The sequence below is a fragment of the Marmota marmota genome, unplaced genomic scaffold (assembly GCF_001458135.2).
Source record: "Marmota marmota marmota unplaced genomic scaffold, marMar, whole genome shotgun sequence".
NCBI classification, from domain to species: domain Eukaryota; kingdom Metazoa; phylum Chordata; class Mammalia; order Rodentia; family Sciuridae; genus Marmota; species Marmota marmota.
The window spans coordinates 23,901,115-23,924,362 of NW_025999982.1; the positions used below are offsets into that span (position 1 = coordinate 23,901,115).

General features: G+C 36.1%; 1 protein-coding gene across 6 annotated transcripts in view; it reads left to right on the forward strand.

The window, feature by feature from the left end:
- The window catches only part of Prim2 (DNA primase subunit 2), a 410,568-nt gene that overhangs the window by 350,024 nt on the left and 37,296 nt on the right, over window positions 1–23,248 (forward strand). For all 6 annotated transcript variants that reach the window (XM_048805584.1, XM_048805585.1, XM_048805581.1 and 3 more), the window contains one exon: window positions 18,100–18,226. In XM_048805584.1, coding sequence (XP_048661541.1) covers window positions 18,100–18,226 — 127 coding nt within the window. The remainder of the gene's footprint in view (window positions 1–18,099; window positions 18,227–23,248) is intronic.

The window sequence follows — 23,248 nt, forward strand, 5'->3', positions numbered from 1 at the left end:
CCCCCCCCCCCCCATGATTTTTAAAGATCTCCACTATCAAGGACAGTGAACATAAAGCAGAGAGACTTTAAGAAACAGATGTCCCTTTACCAGAGTTCATTGTCTGGTTTGTATTTAATATAGATAAGGAAGAGAAACCTTAATTGCATGATGGGGTAGATTCATTGCATAATACAAGTCCAAGCAACAGATTTTGTGAAATGTGAATTGTTTGGTCTTATAAGAGGAAACAAAATCTTCAGCATTTATATAAATCATCCATCATGGTAGCTGCTGGTGAAAGGGCTCTCATTATCTGATACTTAAGATTCATAAGTGATTTTGTATTTTTATTTCTTTAGAAACAAGTTGCTTTGGTGATTATTAGTATTCAACAAATTATTTAAAACCACACATCAAAATATTATTGTATAATTTTACATGTGCTGTGGTTCTGCTCATTTGTATGCTATATCAGACATCAGAGATATCTTTGGAATTTTAAAGAAAATTGAAGTACATATAAAGTGGCTGGTAGACTTGTGATCCTAGAAACTATTATGTCAGAGTGCTTAGATTTGCATAGCTTTGTTTTTGTCACCATTTAAATAATTAAATTTGAATTAATATAAAGAGTTCTTACTTTAGTAACAACCTTTCTTTGTAAAATAGTATGAAAAATAATTTCTAGTTTATGACATGATAAGCAAAAAAAGAAAGAAATGTAATACAGAAATTTTCTATAGTAATATGGATAATTTGAAGCATTACTCAAATATGTACACACACATTTATGTATATGAAGAGATTCTCTTGTGTATTTCAGGAAGAGAGATGTTTTGCATGATAATATATTCAGGTAAACTATTCCAGTAAAATTTTAAACAATTGGATTTTTCTTTGAAAGTTTGTAAATGTGAGGTAGCATTGAAAAACGGATTAATGGGGGATCCTTAATGTAATTAAATATTATAAGAGCATACATGTACATGTATGTATATTTCTATATAGTTGGTGATAGGGTCAAATTAAATGAATGCAGCATAAAACTGAACTTGGAGACTTGGAGAAATAATCCTCCTTTTACTCAACTAATTTAGCTATGACATGGTGATTGTAGTACTGAGAAAAGTATTGCAAATATATTTAAAGTCAACTGCTTATTATAATTTTCAAGTGACTACTTTTAATTTTCTAATAGTTAGACATCAGTAAAAGGTATTTCTGCCATCATCACTACCAACAATAAATATATGCATTAGGCAGAAAAGGAGACCAAGATCCTAGAGATCTGAAAAGGAACAAGGACCAGTCCTGTCTCCTCTGCTCATTCTGCTCTATTATTTTTTTAAAAAGATAGCAGTTTTCATTTGATAGGTTTTAGGTAGAATCATATTAAATTGCTATTTGAGTAGTCAAAAATAGTATAAAAGGCAATTTTATGTGGTACTGTTTAATATTTATCAAGCTCTTGGTATATGCTAGCCACCGTTATAGGTAATGAAGGCACAGAATTTGATGGAATAGACAAAAATCCCTGACTTCATGAGGTTTGCAATCTCATGGAGTTTCTAGCCAGATCTCTGTCCTTATTTTGGACTCTGGTATATTCAGCTGCCTACTCCATATCTCCCCTGAGATTCTCAATAGGCTTTTCAAACATGGTAGGTAAAAACCGTGCTCTTGCTGGAGAAACAGTACACCTGTGTTTTACCTGCCTTATTATAGCAATCAGGGCTGGGACTATGGATATATGACCTAGCTCAGCATTTTTCTTTCTCTCCCTCTTTCCCTTGTCTTCTCACTCCTGTTTCCATAATAGAGCCAATAAATAAGATAGTAATTTCTATAGCACTAAATGATGATTTTTTTATCTTTTGAATTTTAAAATGTACCTACACTTGAAAATGGTGTCTGCTAGACTGCTAAATATATTTGTTCTTTCTAATACATTGTGGCAAGCTTTTCTGTATCCTTCACTACACATGGTAAATAGCTGTGACATGTTGTTATTCAGTGAATGAGCTTTGGATAAGAAAATCAGCAGACCTAGGTTGAAGTTTCAGATTTGCTATTGAGGAGCTCTGTTACTTAGATATCCATCAGTAAATATAAATAACTCCTCCTACACACAGTCGGCACTACATAATGACATTTTACTCAATGATGGACCGCATATGCAATGTGATCTCATAAAATTATAATGGAGCTGAAAGATCCCTATTACTTGGTGACACTGTAGGGTACCGTGGCACCTTAGCGTAATACATTAGTTACATGTTTGTAGTTACCACTTGTATAAAAGCACATCAATGAGATTATATATAATACATAAAACTTAATAAATGACTATGTTACTCATTTGGGTATTTACTATACCTCTTATTACTTTAGAGTGGACTCCTTCCACCTCTAAAACAAATTTATAGGGCTGGGGGTACAGCTCAGCAGTAGAGTGCTTGCCTTGCAAGGTCCTAGGTTTGCTCCTCAGTATGTGGGGGAAAAAAAAAAAGAGTTGTGCTTTTTTTGGTTGTTGTTTGTTTTTTAATAGCATGCCTTATGATACCAGTAGCAGCCTTATATAAATTTGCATCTTTATCATATCTCGCTCGCTCGCTCGCTCACTCGCTCGTACTGGGGATTGAACTAGGGGGCACTCTACCACTGAGCCACATCCCCAGCCCTATTTTGTATTTTATTTTATTTGGAGAAAGGGTCTCACTGAGTTGCTTAGTGCCTCACAGTTGCTGAAGCTGGCTTTGAACTTGAGATTCTCCAGTCTAAGCCTCCTGAGCTATTGGGATTACAGGCATGAGCACCATACCTGGCCTCTATCATGTCTCTTGATTGTATCAAGAGGCCATGTTGAATGCTTGACCTAAACCATCTAGTTTGTGTGAAGTACACACTATGATGTTCATACAGTGATGAAATGGCCTAGCGATACATTTCTCAGAACATATCCTTGTTGTTAAGCAACACAAGACTGCACATCAATGATATTATGAAAATAAATGAGATAATAATTACTAAGTGGTAATTGAAGGATGAGAATTGATATATAAAATGTAGATAATATTGATAGTTTGATACATCTTTTTTGTTTGATATTTAAGATATGATAGTTCTCAAAACTGATGTATATACTTTGAAGTACATCTAGTTGTCTGGTTTAGTGTGTGCTCAGCAAGCAGCTTGCTTTTCCCAACTGTTATTTTGATCATGTTCATGTTTGACCAACATCATTGATATTTTAATTTTATGTTGACCAACATCATTGATATTTTAATTTTATGTTAAATTCCTATGAATGAATATGTGAGAGTTTTAAAGCATCATCTAACATGAAATAATACATGCTTTAAAAAATTGGGTTGGTAGAATTGGAAAAAAAAAATTGCATTTTCCTGGTTTGTCTTATCGTCTTTTTCTGTTTGCATGCTCCCACTGTATAGTTCATTTGAAAGAATAGGATGGCAACATAAATTCAGCGTCTTAATGAGAAATCACACTGAAGTTGAGAAGCAAACAGATAACCTGAAGCCACAAAATGAAATTTACATCAGCCCTCCCTTGGTAGAGCCATCTTCCTGCATTGTTGAGAACATAGTCCATCAATAATTTAATTCAGTTACATTTGGTTATTTAAAAAACACTTTGGGGGCTTTAATTCTGATTCTTCATCATAACTTACATGATAAAGTAATCATTACGGTGGTGCCAGTAGCATATCATTAAAAGGGGAATGGGGGAAGTATCTCTCTTCTGTCATAAACATTTTATTATTTTTTCAGATATTTCTCTGGGGTTTGATAAACTGCTCTTTTGTATCAAATCATATTTAAATGTTTATATATGTAAGTGGTATAATGTTACAAGTTGTAAGGGAAAAAAATCCATTAAGATCTGAAAATCAAATTTTCTGTACTAGATATCTTTGAAATGTATAATAAAACATGCCTGATAAAGCTAAATGACCTTTGTTACAAATCAACGTTTCTTATGCTTCTTATTGTGAAGCATTGCAGTGTTTTATAATTTGTATAGTTCTTCAAGACTTGCTGAATGTTAAAGTGAATTAGAATGACTTGACTTAAATATACAGGAATTTGCTTTATTCTGTAAGACAGAAAACCATTGTTTGCCCAGTACCATGTTTTAGACACACTGAAAATTGCCACATTGTGCTGAAAATTGCTTTCGCTGTTTTTAGCATTGCTGCCACTTTAAAATTTTACTATAATTTTAGAAGAGTCACTTATGTTTCTTGGGCAAATAAATGCATATGTATGTGTTCATCATAGCATGATAGAAAGAACAGACTTTGAACAAGCCACAACAAGGTTTCAGTCCTATTACTGTATGTTACATGTACATGGGAACATATTTAATTTTTCCAAATCTTACCTTCCATAGCTATAACGTAGGGATAATTATACCAAATTTATTGTTAGGGGAATCAAATGAGGTAGTCTGTGTTGTGCTGGCTCATTGTTGTTTTATAACCTTTTTATTTGGAAAAAAGTTTAGAATTACAGAAAAGTTGCAGAAATTGTACAGAGAATTCCATATATTCTTCACCTGGTTTGCCCCAATATTATCATCTTGCGTGATTTTTTTTACATGAATATTGTACAGTCATCAGGATCAACAAATTGTCATTGGCACAATACTATTAACAAGAGTCTTTTTTCACATTTCACCTGTTTCCTTTCTTATTACTTATTTGAAGAGTCAATCCATGATTTCACATTGTGTTTAGTTGCCATGTCTCCTTAATCTCTTAGTCTGGACAGTTTCTCAGTCTTTTCTTTCACAATCTTAATACTTCTGAAGCGTCCTGGTTAGTGTTTTGTGGACTGTCCCTCACTTTTGATTTTTCTGATGTTTTCTCATGATCAGATAGAGAATATGCATTTAGGGTAAGAATACCAAAGAAATGATCTTCTCTTATAGCATCAGGGGCACATGATACCAACATGATTGCCGGTGATATTAACCTTGATCACTTGGTCAAAGTGGTATCTTCTAGATTTCTCCATTATAATTTTCTCCTCCAAATATCTTAGGAAGATACCTTTAGACAGTATAAACAAACTGTTTATTTACCCACTGAGCCTAGTATCCCTTGCATGCAACTGTTATTATTAGGGTGTCCTAGTAGTTATTTCTATTTTCTTTATAGAAGTTTAATAACGTAGAAGGAATAAAGAGAGTTGTTATTTCTTCCATAATTACTCCTTTCGTTGTACACATATGGATATGTTTTTCATTTTATGGGTTATAATTCAGTGCTAGTGTTAGTTTTGTTCAAATTATTCTAGCTTTGGTCACTGCGAGCTCTGAGATTGGTTCTCTTGCCCTTTGACATGGCCTCATTCTCTTTGAGCATAGTCTCTGACACAACAAGGTGCTTCCAATTCATCTTTTATTTTTTCTGCCTCAGTCCTGGAATCAATCACTTCTCCAAAAAGCCTTGTAAATTCTGTTCAAAAAAATAACCACCAGTCATTTAATATACCTTTTTCTAATTCTTGATAGAATTGTTTTGTTCATTTCTTTTTCAATCTCCTTCAGGGGCAGTCTATTGAATTTAGTCTCACCAGGTATGAACTATTGGCTCCTAACCTTTAGCAAAGAAATAAACACTTGCATACGACAGGAGGCTACAGATCCATATCCATCTATTCTTTGTCCTTAGATTGTACTGGAACAATACAGATTTTCACTATAAATTAAAACTTTAATCTATGCCATTTTGTCATTTAGGTCATGATATATTTTAGCATTTATTGTTAGCTTTTAAAAATTGGGTGGGGTTTTTTTGGGGGTCATATCTTGGTACATAAGCTTAGATACTAGAAGTTAACATGTAATCTAATAAATGAAATATGACATTGTGACTTTGGGAAAATTAATCCTTCTAGCAGCTCAGTTTTAATTATTTAACAACTAATCTTATGTTCATGATGGAAGTAAAAGTGTGCTAAAGATCTTGGCTTTTTTTAAAGGGTCTGATTCCTACATTAAAATGTATTTTAATGTGCTATGAGTAACCTCTAGAGGGTGGTTCTGGGTAACCAGTTTCTCTTTGTTAATTTATTTTTTCATGATGTCCTGTCACAAAGGTTGAAAATAAAGGTAGGAGTTGGTGGGAATGAGAATGTAAATGGAATAAAAAAAGAAAACTGGAATGACAATATCATACTGATACAAAATGTAGTATAAGAAGAAAAGTATTAAGCTGGACAAGTTGTATTTTTATGACCAAAGGTATAGTTCAGGACTACAAGACAATTCTGAACCTTTATGCACCTAGAAACATATAATTGAAATATCAATATGAATATTTTAATGTTTACATAAATATTTGATATTTACTATTAATAGGATTAGGGGGTTTTATTTTAGAATCATCTTGGTAGCCCTTCAGAACTTTAGATTTGCATGTATTTTTTTTTTTTTAACCAGATTAAAAGTAGCGGGGAGAGAATTTTTTCATTCATCCCTAGGTTCATGGCTGAGGTCCTATAATGAAAGATACATTAATTTATTTTTTTTCTTTTAATGTAAGTTTTATGTACCTTCATAAGGAAATGAAAATCCAAAGAAACAAGGAAAACTGCATTTTTACACTTAGGTTTCATAAAGAATGGACAGCCTTGGGGAAATGTGATTGGATAAAGTGGATATAATATATTGGTAATAAACTAGGGCAAAGTTAGCAAGTCCTGAAGATTTAGGTTCTTCCTTGCATATTTCTGTCTTCAGAGATAAGCACATTCCTTTCCTCCAGGTAGAGGCTGGGCATCTCTAGAATGAAGGTCTTTTCCAGAAGGAGTCAGAATTCTTTCTAGATCTATGGCTTGCTTTAGGGCTAGGAGACATCTTCCTGCTTTTGCTGTTTCTGTAAATGCCAATATGCTGTATTTTAGGATAGCATGTCTTGAATCACATCAATAGTGTCTGGAGGCATCTCTTTGATAATCAAGGTAAACTAAAATATAATTTATTATAATAGAAAGTTTTCTAGAGAACACCCATTGTACATTAAAGCAGCCAGATAAAGGAAACTAGAAAAGCAAACTGTGAGAAATATGAACAGAAAAAAAAACTGGGAAAATAAACAGGATGAAATTAATCTAGTGGAAGTCATATAAATTTACATCTAATTCTTGTTATTTTTAATCATAATTTCTGTGTCTTTGAAGCAGAGGGAGCCCCTCTCCCTTGGCAACTGGAAGCTCTGATAAGCTAACTTTTGTGAGTCTGTGATTGTAGATATGGATGATGTTTTCAGTTTTTCTTATTTCCAATGAATGAAAAGACCAGTTTTTTTTTTAAAGTCCCGCCAACTCATTTTGGACAAGCGCATTCCACATCAGTTGGTCTGCTCTTGTGGTTTTCTGGTATTATTTGCTTTATCTTGACCACCAGTGTGGTAGACTCAAATTGACCATCTCTGCGGGGTTACTAAATTTAGTCTTCTCATCTGTATGTATGTTGTTCAGTAAGCGTTTCACTTTGGTAAATGAAGGGTCATTTGTGGTTTCTGTCTTCAAATTTTGACACATTATATTGGGAATGTTAGTATGTTTTCATTACTGTTAATATCAGTGGCATTCATATCAGTGACTATAAGAGGCATGCCAGGAAAGATGTTGAAAAGTCTATCATTAATTTGTCCTTTCCTTACCATCAAGTATACTTGTCTGAAACATAGTCAGTTGAAGTCACCTGCTTCACATGACCTGCCCTAGACCATTTCCTCCAGGTTGAATAATTTTTATAATATGTTAAGTTTTAGGGATTTGCTAAATCTCTTTTGTTACTGAAAGTTGACAGAGAAATAAATCATAAGATTAGCTTTCAGCCCTCTGGTAGGATTAATTCTAATTAATTGTTATTCTATTAACAATTCAAGTACACATTCATTGAGCAACTGCTATTTGCTAGGTTTTGTGCTACACACAGGGTTTACATTAGTAAATGGGAGGCATGTGAGATAAACAATACAGGGACATAGCCCTTTCCCTAACTCATCCTGCAGGATTAGCCCTTTGTCCTTGTTTTTCCATATAGTAATGGCTGCACTGATTCAAACTAATAGGGAAACTAACTTTGTTAAAAGCTCTACATCAGGTTGACAGCTTGATAAACAACCATATGTTCTGTATCTTTCTTTTTTCATTTTTTGTATTGTCTTTTCTCTCATTTTGTATCCAAGTTTCTCTTAAGTTCAAGAGGAATCTGAAGAAAACTGGTTATGTAAATGCATACTGAAATACTATTTAAAATTTTTTCATTTCAGACTTTTAACTTCCCAGTTTGTCATGCTTTATTCTGAAATACTAATAAATTAGAAATCAAATTAATGATATAAACATTTTCCCCTGGTTTCACTGGAATGAAACATTTTATTTAACTGATTTAGTGTGACTTTCAGATGATCCTGAAGCAGTTGAGTAATAGAGTTCAGTGTTTGCCCACGATTACTGTATGTGTTGATTTTTTTCCTCCAATTTTTTTTCTCAAGTAGAAGACTATGATTTTAATTCCAGATTTTCTGTTAAGTAATGAAATAGCTATTCATTTGACCTCTGGAAACTTTAGTTTCTCATTTCTAAAATATGAATACCTAACTTACATATCTCACAAGTAGTGAAGGGTTAGGGAAGAATCATCTTTTTAAACACTAAAGATCTGTAGAAATGTCAGCTATTATTATTGAAACATGACTAAACCTTACTCTATTTTAAAAATTAATAATAGGTAATGCATTTGTATTAAGTTCTCCATTAGGAGTTTAGAAATGTTTTTTAATATGTGACTGAATAGAGTTAGAATGATGTAGATCACCAGCCCCAGGTGACAGATGACCTTCAAATCTTGTTTTTGGGGTCTGTTTGACTAGAAGATGAAAAAGATAAACCAACCCACTAGCCCACATATGACCTGTATTACTGAACAGATAGCTCTCCATCTTCCTCCAATGATTATGGCAGGGTTTTTAGATACACAAGCCATCCTCTTTTGATCTATTGATGTGACTGAAAGGAGTCTGATTAATCAACTTACTTAGGATCATTTCATTTAATACATGGTCTGTGGATTTTTGGTTATTTCCCTACTTACTTTTCATTTTCTGACAATAACATGGTTAATTAAAATTTTAAAACTTTAGCTTGACCTTGCCCCCAAGGAAATTTAAAGAAAGAAAATCTGTACACTGGGGTCTAGGATTAAAAAAGTTTCCCATAGCTTCAGGGGACGAGATTAGGACATAAAGATGGAGAATTTATGTCGTGCTTTTCCAGATTGAATTTTTATAATGTGTGGTCAACACTTTTTCAAGACAACCCCTAGGAATTTTCAGACAGTTGAATATAAAATGAATCTTTAATTTCGCCTTTCAAAGAGGCACAAACTAGTTCATGGAAATTTTATACAATTATTATAGCACATAATCATAACATACTTAGCATTTTACAGTTTACAAAGTGCTTTTACATAGAGTAAAGGTCAGGTGTCATTATTGTAATTTAAAGATGAAAAAAAGACTAAGGTAATTTATAATTGCCCAACACTGTTAACAGGTTTTGGTTCTACCACCTACTAGCTTATCTCTGTAACACCTTGCTGCTTCATACACCTGTGAGAAATTCTCACCAATAAGAAGTGAATTAACTCTTATAGAGAAGAAATATTTACTACATCACAGGAGGTAATTTACTGAATTACAGTAATCCTAGCAATGTCTTCCAGCCATGTCACAAACTTTAAATTGCTTAGTTGATTTTTTTAAAGGTCCCTACGAATTATAGGGAGTAACTAGATTCATGTTTTTCTAATTAGGAAGCTGAAAGCAAAAAACATGAGTAATTTCATGTTACAAGATCTGACACCAGATCTGACCCATTCAAGGTAGTCTTCTTGTATTAACTATTAAGTAAAACTGATAATCTTGATAATGACAATAACTCTTAAGTATTGAATGCTTATTATTTTAAAAGGAAACTAGAGCTGGGCAGTAAAGTGATAAAAACTGATTTTATTTAGAAACTATTATAATATGGAAGAGACCTTGATATAGGACTGTGCTCAACTCCAAATACAGCCTGGACAAGTGGGACTTACAGCTAAAGAGTGGGGTGGTGGTCAGTGGATGGAAAAATTACTAAGAAGAAAGAAACATCAGGGGTAGGGGGATTCTGGTTAACAGATTCTTGCCAAAGGCAAGGGTAGTGGGTGAAGAATTTGACCAGATATTGATGATGATCAGATATCAAAGATGAATAGATATCGAGGATAAAGGGATCTCTCTAAACTGAAAATCTGGTAATGCAGAGAACACAGAAATGATGAGTCCTAGTTGAGAAGAGGATTCAGGGGCTCTGACTAAAGTTTGGTCAAGGAGAATATTATGGTTTGGATGTGAAGTGTCGTCCCCCAAAAGCTCATATCTGAGACAATGCAAGAAAGTTTGGAGGAGAAAATGACCAGGTTGTGAGAGTCTTAATCTAATCATTGATTCAATCCCTGATGGGATTAACTGAGTGGTGGTTGGAGGCAAGTGGGGGTGGCTGGAGGAAGTGGTTCACTAGGGGTATGTTACGAGAGGTATCTACTTTGTATCTGAGAGTGGAGTCTCTGCTTTCTGATCATGATGTGAGCCACATTCTCCACCATGATGTTCTGCCTCACCTTGAGCCCTGAGGAATGGAGCCTGCTATCTATGGACTGAGACCTCTGAAACCATGAGCCCTCAAATAAACTATTTCACCTCTATGATGTTCTGGTCAGATCTTTTAGTCACAGCAGCGATATAGCTGACTAAAACAGAGTATATTGGGCTGTGGCTGTGGCTCAGCAGTAACACATTTACCTGGCATGTGTGAGGCACTGGGTTCGATTCTCAGCACCACATATAAATAAATAAAGGCCTATCAAAAACTAAAAAATATATTTAAAAACAAAACAGTGTCTTGTCAATCCTCCTCTTGTTTAGGAACATAAAAGGCATTCTTCTTTCCTGTGAGCTACCTAAAACTGTTTCTTGTTCACTTGCCTTTTGTTCATAAAGGACCAATGGACACATCTGTTGAGTCTTAGTGATGTGACCCTTGTGATGTTTAATGAGGGAGAGATACTTTTGAAGATAAACAGAAAGGTAAAGATTAGAGGCTGAATCATCTGTGTACTCAAGTTCATAGACCTTCAGGATCCACCAGTTGTCCCAAGACTGACTTTCTTTGATGGTGTGATACAGCAGTGATGTGACAAATTTTTTTCATTTGCCTTTTGAACCCGATTATGGTAGAGACATCAGATAGATCGCCCGGGACAAAGATGTAGCAAGTGCTTCTAACCACTGTGGAAGTGCCTCCTTTTGTAGCCAGGATCATACTAAGGGCACTGTGGTCACATGGAACACTACACCAGGGTTCTCATGATTGACAAGTCAGTGTTCAGGCCAGTGACGGTGATGTCCAGGGCTGAGGGGAATTGCTTCAGCAGTGAATAGATGACTCTGATATTGAGTCACACCATTTAGCCACCTGATAAGTTCCTGGGAATAGTACCCAAAAGATGGGAATTCTTGAAAAGTGGTGAGGTTGTGGGTGGAAACTTAGCCCAGTTCTGTAGCTGTTCTTTTTGCATCACCTCCTGAGAAATTGAGATCACCTACAAGGGGGACTGTAATGTGCTGAACAATTCCTCCTGATAGAGCAAGATGAGCTGGAGGAAGTGGGTAATTATTTCAGAGATAGTTTTAAAAGGGAAGAAAATTATAGGGACCCCAGTATGATGAAGGGATTTAGTAAGGTAACAAGATCTGGTGCAATTGTGTAGCAACAGATAATAGGCTTGGGTTCCACAGACAAAATAATCACCAGCAGCATCCAGGAATCATAAAGTAATTATCTGATGGCTGAGGGTGACTACAGAAAAAAAATTTTTGATGGTGAAAGGAACTGTTGGAGGTGGTTCATGTGTGGTTGGGTGAATCTGAGAAATTATGCCAGGAAGGGCAATGGGTCATTTCCATTTTTATGAAGGATATCTAGGGAACCAGTAGTGGATTTGATTCTTTATGTTGGATTAGTGATGACTAGGCAAGTGTAATGAAAAATGCTCATTTTCAAAAAGGGCCTGGTAATAAAATTGTGATGAAAACAGACATGACCCTTTTAGGGGTAGACTGAAAAGACTGAGGAGTTTTGTCACATGGCTATTTGTCCAATTTAAAATGGTAGAGGGAGAGAGAGAGGAAGGGTTATAGCAAAATAGGTATTTTGATTGATCAGTGGAATGTGGGAAATACTAGATGTGCCCACAGGGAAAGGAGCATAATAACAGAAGTCTATAGCACTATGGGTAGGAGGCTACTTTAGCAAAGACTTGCTAGAGGTGGGTGAAAAGTCTTCTGAGAGGTAGGGAAAGGAGGGAGGAGTAGGAGCTCCTAAAGTTAGGGACCAATGTGAAGAAGACTAAATTTAGGTGAGGAAAAGCCATAGTGGAGTAATTGGGAAGTTCAGCAATAGAGTGGAGAGCCCTTAAGGTTCTTGAAAGCATCTTTGGATAAGAGGATCCCAGACAACGAATATGAGGAATGATTTCCTGATCATGGTATACAGGGGAGAGGCAATTGGAAAGAAGTTAGGTACCCACATCCCACAAGATCTCAAAATTGTCAGTTGTCATTTTGTTTTAGGGTGAAGAAAATATTGAACACTAGAGGCTTAGTCTGTGATGATTGTTCTACCCAAGCTGAAATGATATGACCTGGATATTGAACACACAGTGATTGCAACTGAATTTTGTCTCTAGCTCACTTTTGCCTAATGCCTTAACAAGGTATTTTGTGTCTAAGAGGAAGTTGCCATAACTGTTCAGAATACATAAGGAGGTGACCTACATTCTGGATTGAAGTGGAGTCTCATGGGAATCTTAAGTCTGTCTAGTTGGCATTTCGGGTAATCAAGAAGTATAGAAGGCTTCAGTAAATCCTTGGGAACATAGCAGTCTGGGTAAATTGCTGATTTTTCCCAGGTGAAGCCAAACTAGTATTGAGATTCCTTATAAAGAAATGCTTAAAAACACACTCTCTCTCTCTCTCTCTCTCTCTCTCTCTCTCTATCTCTCTCACACACACACACACACACACACACACACACACACACACACTCATGACTATGAAATATTGCATATTGGAGGAGACAGCAGACAGGATAGTATGAGGATTAGTCACCAACTGACTAACCATATCCTTCCCCATTTGACTTTTTAATAGTCAAAATGGAACTATTGCATGGAATAGAAGTGGGGTAGCACATTCTACTCATGTTTTTTAATCTAATCTTACTTAATCACGGGAGCCTTTCAAATCCTGGTCTTAAATGATATTGGGGAATACTGGGGAAGGGCATGGAAAGATCTATTTGTTTGAGTTCTGTATCCCATACATCTAATATCATTTTTTTCAGTATAAAGAAGAGGGAATTCTAATAGTTGATTTAAGCCTGTAATTAAATGGGTAATAGGCTAAAAGGAGGAAAGAAATCCCAGCTCCCTTGGGGAAAGTGAGACAAAGCCATTAGGGAGCTAGTTATGAAAGGAAGGAGTCAGGGACCTATAGAAGGAATCTTGCAGGAATCTTTATACCCCAATTCTGAGAAGATCCCTTCCCAACAAGTTTACTGGGGTAGAGCTGAGGAGGAAGTTATACAGGGCTTTTAGAGGTCCCATAGAAATAGAGGCAGATCATAAGGTAAATTATCAAAATTCACAGCAGGTGAAATTTGGACTCTGAGGAAGAGGTACTGGTATTAAGGTAGAATGTGTCGCTGTAGTGGTATTAAAGAAGAATGTGTTGCTGTACTACCAATGAGAAATGTGGGAGAGTTCAACTTAAAGGGTTATTTTCACTTTTAAATTTAGTAGTAGTTGAGGGCATTGGGCATTTACTTCCCTAGAAAAGTGTTGGGGATTTCTAAGGAGGGGATTTAGACTTTTCACCTCATTTTGAGAACCAGGTAATTCCAGGTCCAGTGTCCTTTTTTCTCTATATGGGTGTGTGTCCAGATCAGAGGGAATCCTGAATTGTGGAGCTTGCATTGTATATTTTCTAGTTTTTTTTTTTTTTTTTTTTTTTTTTAATTCTGTCTTCATAATGCTGGGCTAATGTCTGGAACTCAGATAATATATACATTTTTTTTTCCCAGTAATACTATTTTTCTGTAATGTCATGGGGTTCTGACCTGAGACTATTTATAAAGCTTGCGTGGTCATTGCAGAAGCTGTTTGAGAAGTCAGTTCCAGCCTGAATGGTCTTTCCATGTTGTATCTAATTGAGGATGATAGCTACCTTTTAATTCCTTTGTTATTTACAGTTTTGGACATGTAGGGAAGATTCCTAGTAATTTTTTTCTTCCTTGAGTCTTCAGTGGAAATCCGGTTACCCTGAGACCCATGAAGGACTTTAGAAAGGAGGGTTCATTTGGCCTTTGCAAACCAAAGGGAGGCATCTCCAGACCCAACTAATGGGAGGATAAATTGCCATAAATTGGGAAATCTTGGACAGTATACTCCTAGAACCTTTTTTCTTTTCTGGAGTCAGGAAGATTCTTGGTGATGGCATGTAGTTTAAATGCTAAGTCTTCATTGGCCTTGCATGGGAACTTGTATTGGCTACAAACTAAGCTTCATCTTTGGGAGATGGGAGTCTGGAGTTGAGAAGCTGGAGATGCAGATGGTAGAGAACATTCAGGGAGAGAAGGCTATAAAGGAGGGTTGGGCGAGGAGAGGAATTTGGGGGTGCAGTGGAAAGCTTTTGGTGGTTTGCTTGGTTGGAAATTTTTTTCTGAAGTCATTGTGAACGTCGCTAATTTGATAAGGATTGAATTATTTAGCCATTTTTCAGCTTCTTCATTAAAGGTAAAATGGGCGAACTACTGTACATCTGAAAATTTTGTTCCCTAATGCTCTAGAACCTTCTCTTAGGTGGACTAGTATGGGTATAATCCAGGAGGGTAGCTGAAGAGAGTTTAGTAAAAATTTGCCAGTAAGAAAGCACACAGCCAGTTTATGGGTTGCAGCGGTGAAGCACATAGTCAGGAAGGATTTAAGAAGGAGAGTTACAATTGACCTAAGTTCCCATGGGAGGAGCAGAATTAAATAGAACGGAGAAGCCTAGTAAAGAACCAGGAAAAAGATTCCCGCTGAGGCCTTAGGGAGTGGATCCTCACTTGAAACAGAGTTGGGGGTGGAATTCCCCATTCTATGATTTCAGGAATGAAGCCCCACTGGAAACAAAGTCTGGGCATCTAACCCAGCTTTAGACAGTACACAGGTTGCCCCCATATTCACCATGGTTTGACTTAAAAATGTTCAATGTTACATGGTGTGAAAATAATGCACATTCAATAGAAACCATACTTTCTGTTTTGAATTTTGATCTCGGCTAGGGATGTGTAGTATAATCTTCTCTGGAAAAGCTAAGCAGCATCAGCGAGCTGTGGCTCCCAGTCAGCCGTGTGTTCATGGGGGTCAACAGCTGAGACTCTATCCTATGTTACTAAACTGTGATCACTGTGACAAAATACCTAAGAAAAACAACCTAAAAGAAGGAGAGGTTTATTTTGGGTCAGTTTCAGAGGTTTCAGTCCATATCAGCTAGCTTCATTGCATTGAAGCCTGTGGCAAGGCAGGAACATCATGGCAAAAGGGAGTGGCTGAGGAAGGCTGTTTACCTCATGGCAGTCAGGGGGTAGAGAGAAGGAAGAAGGGACTGGGGACAAAATATACTTCCCAGGTCCATGTCCCCAAGGACTTACCCCCTTTCGACTAGGTTCCACCTCCTACAGTTTCAACCAACTTCCAATAGTCCTTTCCACTATGAATCCACTGATGGATTAATCCATTGATGAGGTGAGAACCCTTATGATCCATTACTTCCCCAAAGCCCCACCTCTGGCCCACCTCTGAAAATTGCTGCCTGAGCCTTTGGGGGACATTCCAGATCCATACTATAATAGTAGGTTAGGGGTATTTATTGCATTTTGACTTAGGATATTTTCAGTGTATGAGTTTACTGAAACATGACCCAAGTGAAGTTTAGGAGCATTGCTAGAATCTTAAGAATCAAAATATGCCCTCACCATTCTTCAGCAGACATTTATTTGACACTCAAGTCAAGCAGGCAGACTGGAAACAAAGTATGTTGAGGATTGGTTGTTATATCTGAGGGCCTAATGATGGTGGTTGGATCAGATGTGAATGAAAGCACCAAAAACAGAGCTGGACAGTAGTTAAAGCAGTACAAATAGACTTTATTCAGGAACTATTGGAATATTGGGGAAAGAACTGAGCTTAATTCCAAATATAGCATGGATAAAGAGGGATTTATAGCTGAAAAGTGGAGTGAGAGATTCTATCAATGTTCACCATTGGCTCCTGTCAAACATCTTGTTGAAGGTACAGTGTCTGCCTTCATTTGACCAGTGGGGTATGGCTATCACCTAATCATGGAATTATAAAATCACCAACCATCAGACAGTGGAAAACATTTAGTGGAAGCAGAATAGTGGGACAAGTACACTTTCAAATGCTGTGGTGGGACCAAGGAGTTCTTGCACGTGCACTTACTTCATTTTTTTCTTGCATGATGGTACTAAGCTAAGTAACAGATTTTACCTGAAGGAGCTTATGGTCAGGAACAGTTAATCACCTATGTAAAGAGGTGATTGATAGAAAATAGATGTAGTGTTTTATAAGAGAATTACAGTTAAGCTTCATAAAAATTAAAAATGTAGTGAAGATAAATCCTCTAGAGACTTATAGGTCCGTATAGGGAGAATATTACTGAAGTTTGGAGGAACAGATTACTTTTGACTTTGGACTCTGAGGTGAAGTATCATCTAAAAGAAAGAAGTTACATCCTAAAAAGATTTCATTGGAACCTATGATTTTTAAATACCTTATTATTGAGAAAGTGCACTATTATGGAAAGAACATGGGCTTTGGAATCAGACTTACCTACACATGATTTTCAACTCTGCCATTTATTTAATAGCTGTATTATATCACATTGCTTCATTTCTTTGAACTTCAATTTTCTCATGTGTAACATCACAGGTGAACTGTGACGATTTAAATGATTAAGTGGGATTACAGTTTTAAAAGCACCTAGCAAAATGCCTGGCGGTACCTAATTGCATTTCGATAAATGTTAGTTCCTTTTTTCCCTCTTATCTCGCTCATTTCAAAGTCCCTTCCATACCATTAGCTTATTTTATGAACACGGAGGCAGGAATTCCAGGTAGGAGGCAATTGCAGTAGTTCACTCATTCATCAGGCACTTGCTGACTATTTGCTTTATATAGTGCACATGCAGAGGCAAGTATTAATTATTTTAAGAGACATTTCAGAAGTAGAATGGGTAGAATATGGGAGTTAAGGGACAACTAGGGGAAGGAAGGCAGAAGAGAGGGTAAACTGATTTATGTCTAGTATAATCTCTGGAATCAAACTAAGGGCTTGGGAAAGGATTACTCTTAACTTTAAACATGTGCAGTTGCTCTCCATGTTTGTATCCACAAGTTCAACCAACCCTAATATTAGAAAAAAAATTACATAGTAAACATGTACAGACTTTTTTCCTGAAACAAGTCATTATGCCTAAACAATGCAATAACAACTATTCACAAAACATTTATATTAGGTATTATAAGCAATTTGTAGATGATTTAAAGCATACAGGAGGATATAGCAGATTATATGCAAATATCACATCATTTTATCTGCAGTACTTGAACATTCACAGATTTTGGTATGGGGGAATTGGTGTCCTGGAATCAATCTTCATAGCTAATGTTATGTAGAATCATCTCATTATCCGTCTTCTACTTGAGAAATTTGTTTTCTGTAAATTTTTTTTTTAAAGAAAGTATTTATATCACAAAAGGTGCAATGGTTGTATCTGATGTCAATATACATCTGCCTCTAAATATCGAATTTATTATAGAAAAATATCACTTTGTACACACTGATTCTAGCTGGCATTGCAATATCACTATTACAGTATTGACTGAGTTTGCCTTTTTCTTTTTTCTCAACTAGTTTGACAGAGGTTACTCTTACAATATCCGTCACAGCTTCGGAAAGGAAGGCAAGAGGACAGACTATACACCTTTTAGTTGTTTGAAGATTATTCTGACTAATCCACCAAGCCAAGGAGACTATCATGGTAAGTGCTTTCAGTGGATATGCTGGAAACTGCAGAAGCCTAGCTATGCAGGAAACACTGAAGCAATGTAATGGCTTTTTTTGCATTACTGACAGGGCCCAGTTTGTAGCTTATGTCAGTCATGAGTGTCAAGCTAGAGCGCCATTACTCTAACAGTGATTTGTCTTATTACTGAACTAGGTCAGACAAGAGAAATTCATTCAGCTGCATTTTAGTTTGTGCTGGACTGGGCTTTTCAGTTCTCAATTTCCACACTTCTGCTATTCTCTTTCCTCCTTTTTCTGCAAGTGTCTTAGAAAACTGATATAAGTTTTTCAAAGCTTATTGGAGTTGAGATACTGTAGTTTGGAATATTAGATTCATTAATTTTTTTATGAATTTTCTATTCATTAATTTTCTAAAAGACTACTTGAGGAAGAGTGTGTTTTATTCTCATTACTGTTATCTGATTAACCAACAAATACTGAGCAATTTTATAAGTCATGGTGTCAAACATACCTATCAATTTGCCTGAGTTGTTAGTTAAAAAATCCATGTCAAACTGTAATTTGAAGACAGCCGAGTTCATTTTTTTTTTCCATAAAGCGTTCTCTAAGTATACATGGAAAAGTTTCTCATTTGTCTGGTGTGTCAAGCAATGATTTAATAGCTCATTAATAATTTTAGATTACCAAAGCATTGCTGTAATATGTGTCAAAATAATTTTTTGTTTTAGAATCGAGTGAAACAGTTTCATAAGATTGCACACTGTTAGGCTGTTAAAGGGCAAATAATCACCAACATATTCTTAGAAAGACTCCATGCGTCCAAAGCATTATAAAATGCTTTTACATCGATTGCTTAATAAGTGAAGAAGTGGCCAGTGCTTTTAATATGCAGTGAGTGATTTCTATCACTTGTGTTAGAATCCCTTAAGATAACCTTTGGAAATACAGATCGTTCAGGTCCCACCCTCAGACATAAAAGATTAGATTTTATTTGCATTTCCCTGTGTAGTTTTTATGTCTTCTAAAGTTTGAAAGTCATTGACCAGATACTTCTATTGAGGAAGCCAGAAACTTGTTAGCATAGCAGCCATACCAAGATGTGAACTCGGAACTGAGTTTTTGGCCAACTAAATTACTAGGGATTCTTCTTGTGAATTTCCAGGTCTTAGCATTCATCACTTGTGTAATTGACTTTTATTAGCATAAATGCAGGACTTTATATTTTTTTATTTCTGTTAAATAATCTTATTTATTTCAGTGCATTTTTATTATATTTCTAATTTATACTCTTTCACTCAAACATAACAGTGGTTAAGCTTATCTGTAGTAGATATGTTCCAAGAGCTGCAGTGGGGACCTGAAACTACAAATAGTAGTGAACCCTGTGTATACTATTTTTTCCTATACATATGTATTTGTGATGAAGTTCGGTATATAAATTAGGCACAGTTATCAATAATAACTAATAAGTACAACACTATGCCATAAATAAAGTTATGTACATGTGGTCTTTCTCAAAATATCTTATTGCCCTGTACTTGCCCTTCTTATGATGTGAGATGACTCAGTGCCTATGTGATGAAAGGAAGCAAGATGATTGATATAAGCCTTATGATGTAGCATTAGGCTACTATTACAAGAAGGATCATGTTGGCTGATCCTGTGTCAGTGAGCCATTCTGATATCAATAGTTGAGTGTCAGGAGCAGATGGTGTCAATGCTTGGAGATCCTTGATAATTGAAGTCACCCCCCCCCCCCCCCGAAATGTTTTAGAAGATCATTGTAACTGGAAATTGTTGTCTTTTTTTAACAAGTGTTGCTACAGAGGTTGTGATCCTTTAGTGATCAGGAGATGATTGTAATGCTAAATTTTAACTGAGGATTGTATTCTGTAATTTGTCCCCAATGTTTGTGGGATTGGAAATACTTTTAGCAAATTTTGGTAACATCCACATTGCTGATTCTTCCTCTTCCTCTTCCTCTATAGTTAAAAAGTTCTTCCAGTTCCTCATTTAATACTTCTTGATGGCTTTCAGTATGTTCTTCCACTTCTTCATCAAGTATGTCAAAAAATCCTCCACTGATTTGTCTTGCTGCATAAATGATTTTCCTTGTCTCTTGGTTCCTGGGAAACCTTTAAAATCACCACAACTTTACTCCTTAAGTTCTTCCAACAGGCATTTACAATTTCTGATCTTAGTTTATCCACTTAAACTTCATGAATTTTATGGCATCAGCAATAGTGAATCATTTCCAGCACTGTATTATGTCCAGATTAGGGTCTACATCAATTGCTGATTAAATGCAACCAAATACCAGATGGATGTGTGTGGCTTTGGCAAATCAAATGATGCCCAGGTCAAGGGAGGCAGCAAAGTTATATTTGGAGGTAAAAATACAACCTAACTGTTTTTGTTTTCATAGCAAACAGATTCAGGATGTTGAGGTGCATAGTTACTAATGCAACTATTACTAGTAACAACTCTTTCTCTTCTAAGTATTTTTCCATTTTGTGAATGAAGTGATGGTGGAACCATTTCATAAATAAGATGGGTGTCACAAATGCTTTTTAATTATGTTGGCAGAATATGGGCAAGATAATTTTTGTTTTTGAGAGCACATGGGCTCTTCACTCTGTTCACTATACCTAACTTCATCATATGCCCTATAATGGTGCTGTTACTGGAGTCCTAGGCAGGAGGCCCAACTCTGCAGGTCCCAGCAAATCAGGTCCTGCCGTTCACCCCAAAAACCAAACAAAAAGCAATGGTGAAAATCAGGAACTTCAATCATATGGCCATATTAGGGAGATGATATAGCTCAAGCATCTTGGTCCTGTCTTTGAGGGTACTGACATGAACTTTAGGTTTAAATAAAGGAGGAAATGGAGCAGGGAGTGAGAGGTATACATAATTAAGCAATCTTGGTCAAACTGTGGTCTGGTTGGTTGATATCTCAGTTCTGATTCTGTGAGGTAGCTCTGGAGAAGTCAGAAGTCCTTTTTACTTGAGGGGACAATTCCCATATTTTATTTGCAGGATATTTGTCAGACTTGTGATCCTGGAAAGGTATAATTTGGTTCCTGTGAGATGATTCTCCTACTTAGGTGGGTAATCTCTTCATGGGGTGATCTGCCTGGAAAGAGGCTTCACTGTTCCTGGAAGGTACAGGGTAATAACTAAAATTTTCTTTGTCCGCTCCAGGGGTCTGGAATAGGACACTATAAAAGCTGGCGATTCACTTGTCCCTGCAAATCTTGGAAATACCTTAGTTACTCTTGGTGTCTTTAGCCTCAAAGTTGGTAGATAACTAGCTTTGGATGAATACTCCTTAAGTGATTAACTTGCCTGTGTGCAGAGTTGAGCAGGAATCTGACCAAAAGTTTTAGGCAAAAGGGACATGTACAAAATGAAATCAGAAATGCCAAACCTTTATCCTTCTTTTAGTTAATCATCGGGCACCAGTAGGCCTAAATTAAGAATTGGTGCTGTTATCAACAATGGCATTTAAATTTGTTATATTGCTACATAGTACAAGTTAATCTGTCCTTCCATGTTTTATGCCCTCATGCCTCCTTTGCACTTTTATGAGGTTCTTTTGAGCACTTTCTTCCAGAAGAGTGGTTTCTTTGCAATTCTGAAAATTTGCAAATTTGAAAATTTGCTTTGGATGGCATCCCTTCTCTTTAATCAACTTTTTCAGCTCTGCAGGAGGTGTGATAACAGCAGCTTTTTCCACTGATTCAACCTCTCTAGTAATTATGTTTTTTGTTCCAACCCTATTCCTGAATCTATGTAATCTCTTACTTTGCAGTAAATGGCTTGATGTCACACATTTTAAGGGAGCCTTGCTAAAGTCTTTGTATAGACTTAAATCTTTCTGGAGCTCCTAGATCACATTTTCTGTTCAAGTTTTCTACCCACAAATTTAATGCTTTTTCCATCTTAACTATGCACTTGTCACATCATGCATCCAACTTTTGCAACTTGAGGTGGATAGGATTAGCATGAATTTCTTTGTCCTCCTTCACCATTTCATGGATAAAAAATTTATTCTTGCCACAGATCTTAGTCACCTCAGCATTATATTTTTCTTAATTAGTTGAGACATTTCACCTTTTTGGCATACCCAAATTGCCAGCAACAATACTCTTGTGCTTTGAGGCCATTATGAAGTCAAAAAATTAGTTATTTGAATAGAAGCATTGCAGTACCATGACGGTTGATCTGATAACCACTACAGCTAGTAAGTGGTTAATGGGTAGGTAGCATATACAGCATGGATATACTGGGGATGAGGTGGGAAGAAACAAGATTTCATTACACTATTATGAATGGTGTGTAGTATAAAACTTTTTAATTGCTTTTTCTGTAATTTTAATTTAATACATTTGGACTGGATTTGACCTTTCATAAGTGAAACCACAGAAAACAAAACCTCAGGTAATAGTGGATTCCTGTTCTATACTTAACAAACACTTGACTCATATTTTTGGGGACAGATTCACTTATTCCCCCTTTAAAAAATAAACCTGATTTTTTTTTTTTTAAGCACCTTTTCAGGCTCACAGCAAAATTCAGCAGAAAGTATAGAGTTCCTGTGTATCCTATGCCATTACACATGTATAATATCCCCCACTATCAACATCCCTCATCAATGTTATATATCAATTGTTACAATTGACAAACCTGCATTGACATATCATTATCACCCAAAGCCCATAGTTTATATTAGGACTTGCTCTTGGTGTGGTGTATTTTATGGAATTGGACAAATTTATAATGCCATCTATCTACCATTGTGGAGAAGAGTGTCACTCTTAAAAAATTCCTCTGTGCTCTGCCTATTCATCCCTCCTTCCCCTTACTTTCTGGCAAGTACATCTTTTAACTAACTTCATAGTTTTGCCTTTTACAGAATGTCATATAGTTGAAGTCTATATGTCATTGGAGGGCTACATACTTTGAAATTGTTTTCTATCACTTGGCAAAATGTGTTTAAATTTCCTCCCTGTCTTCATGTCTTGATAGCTCA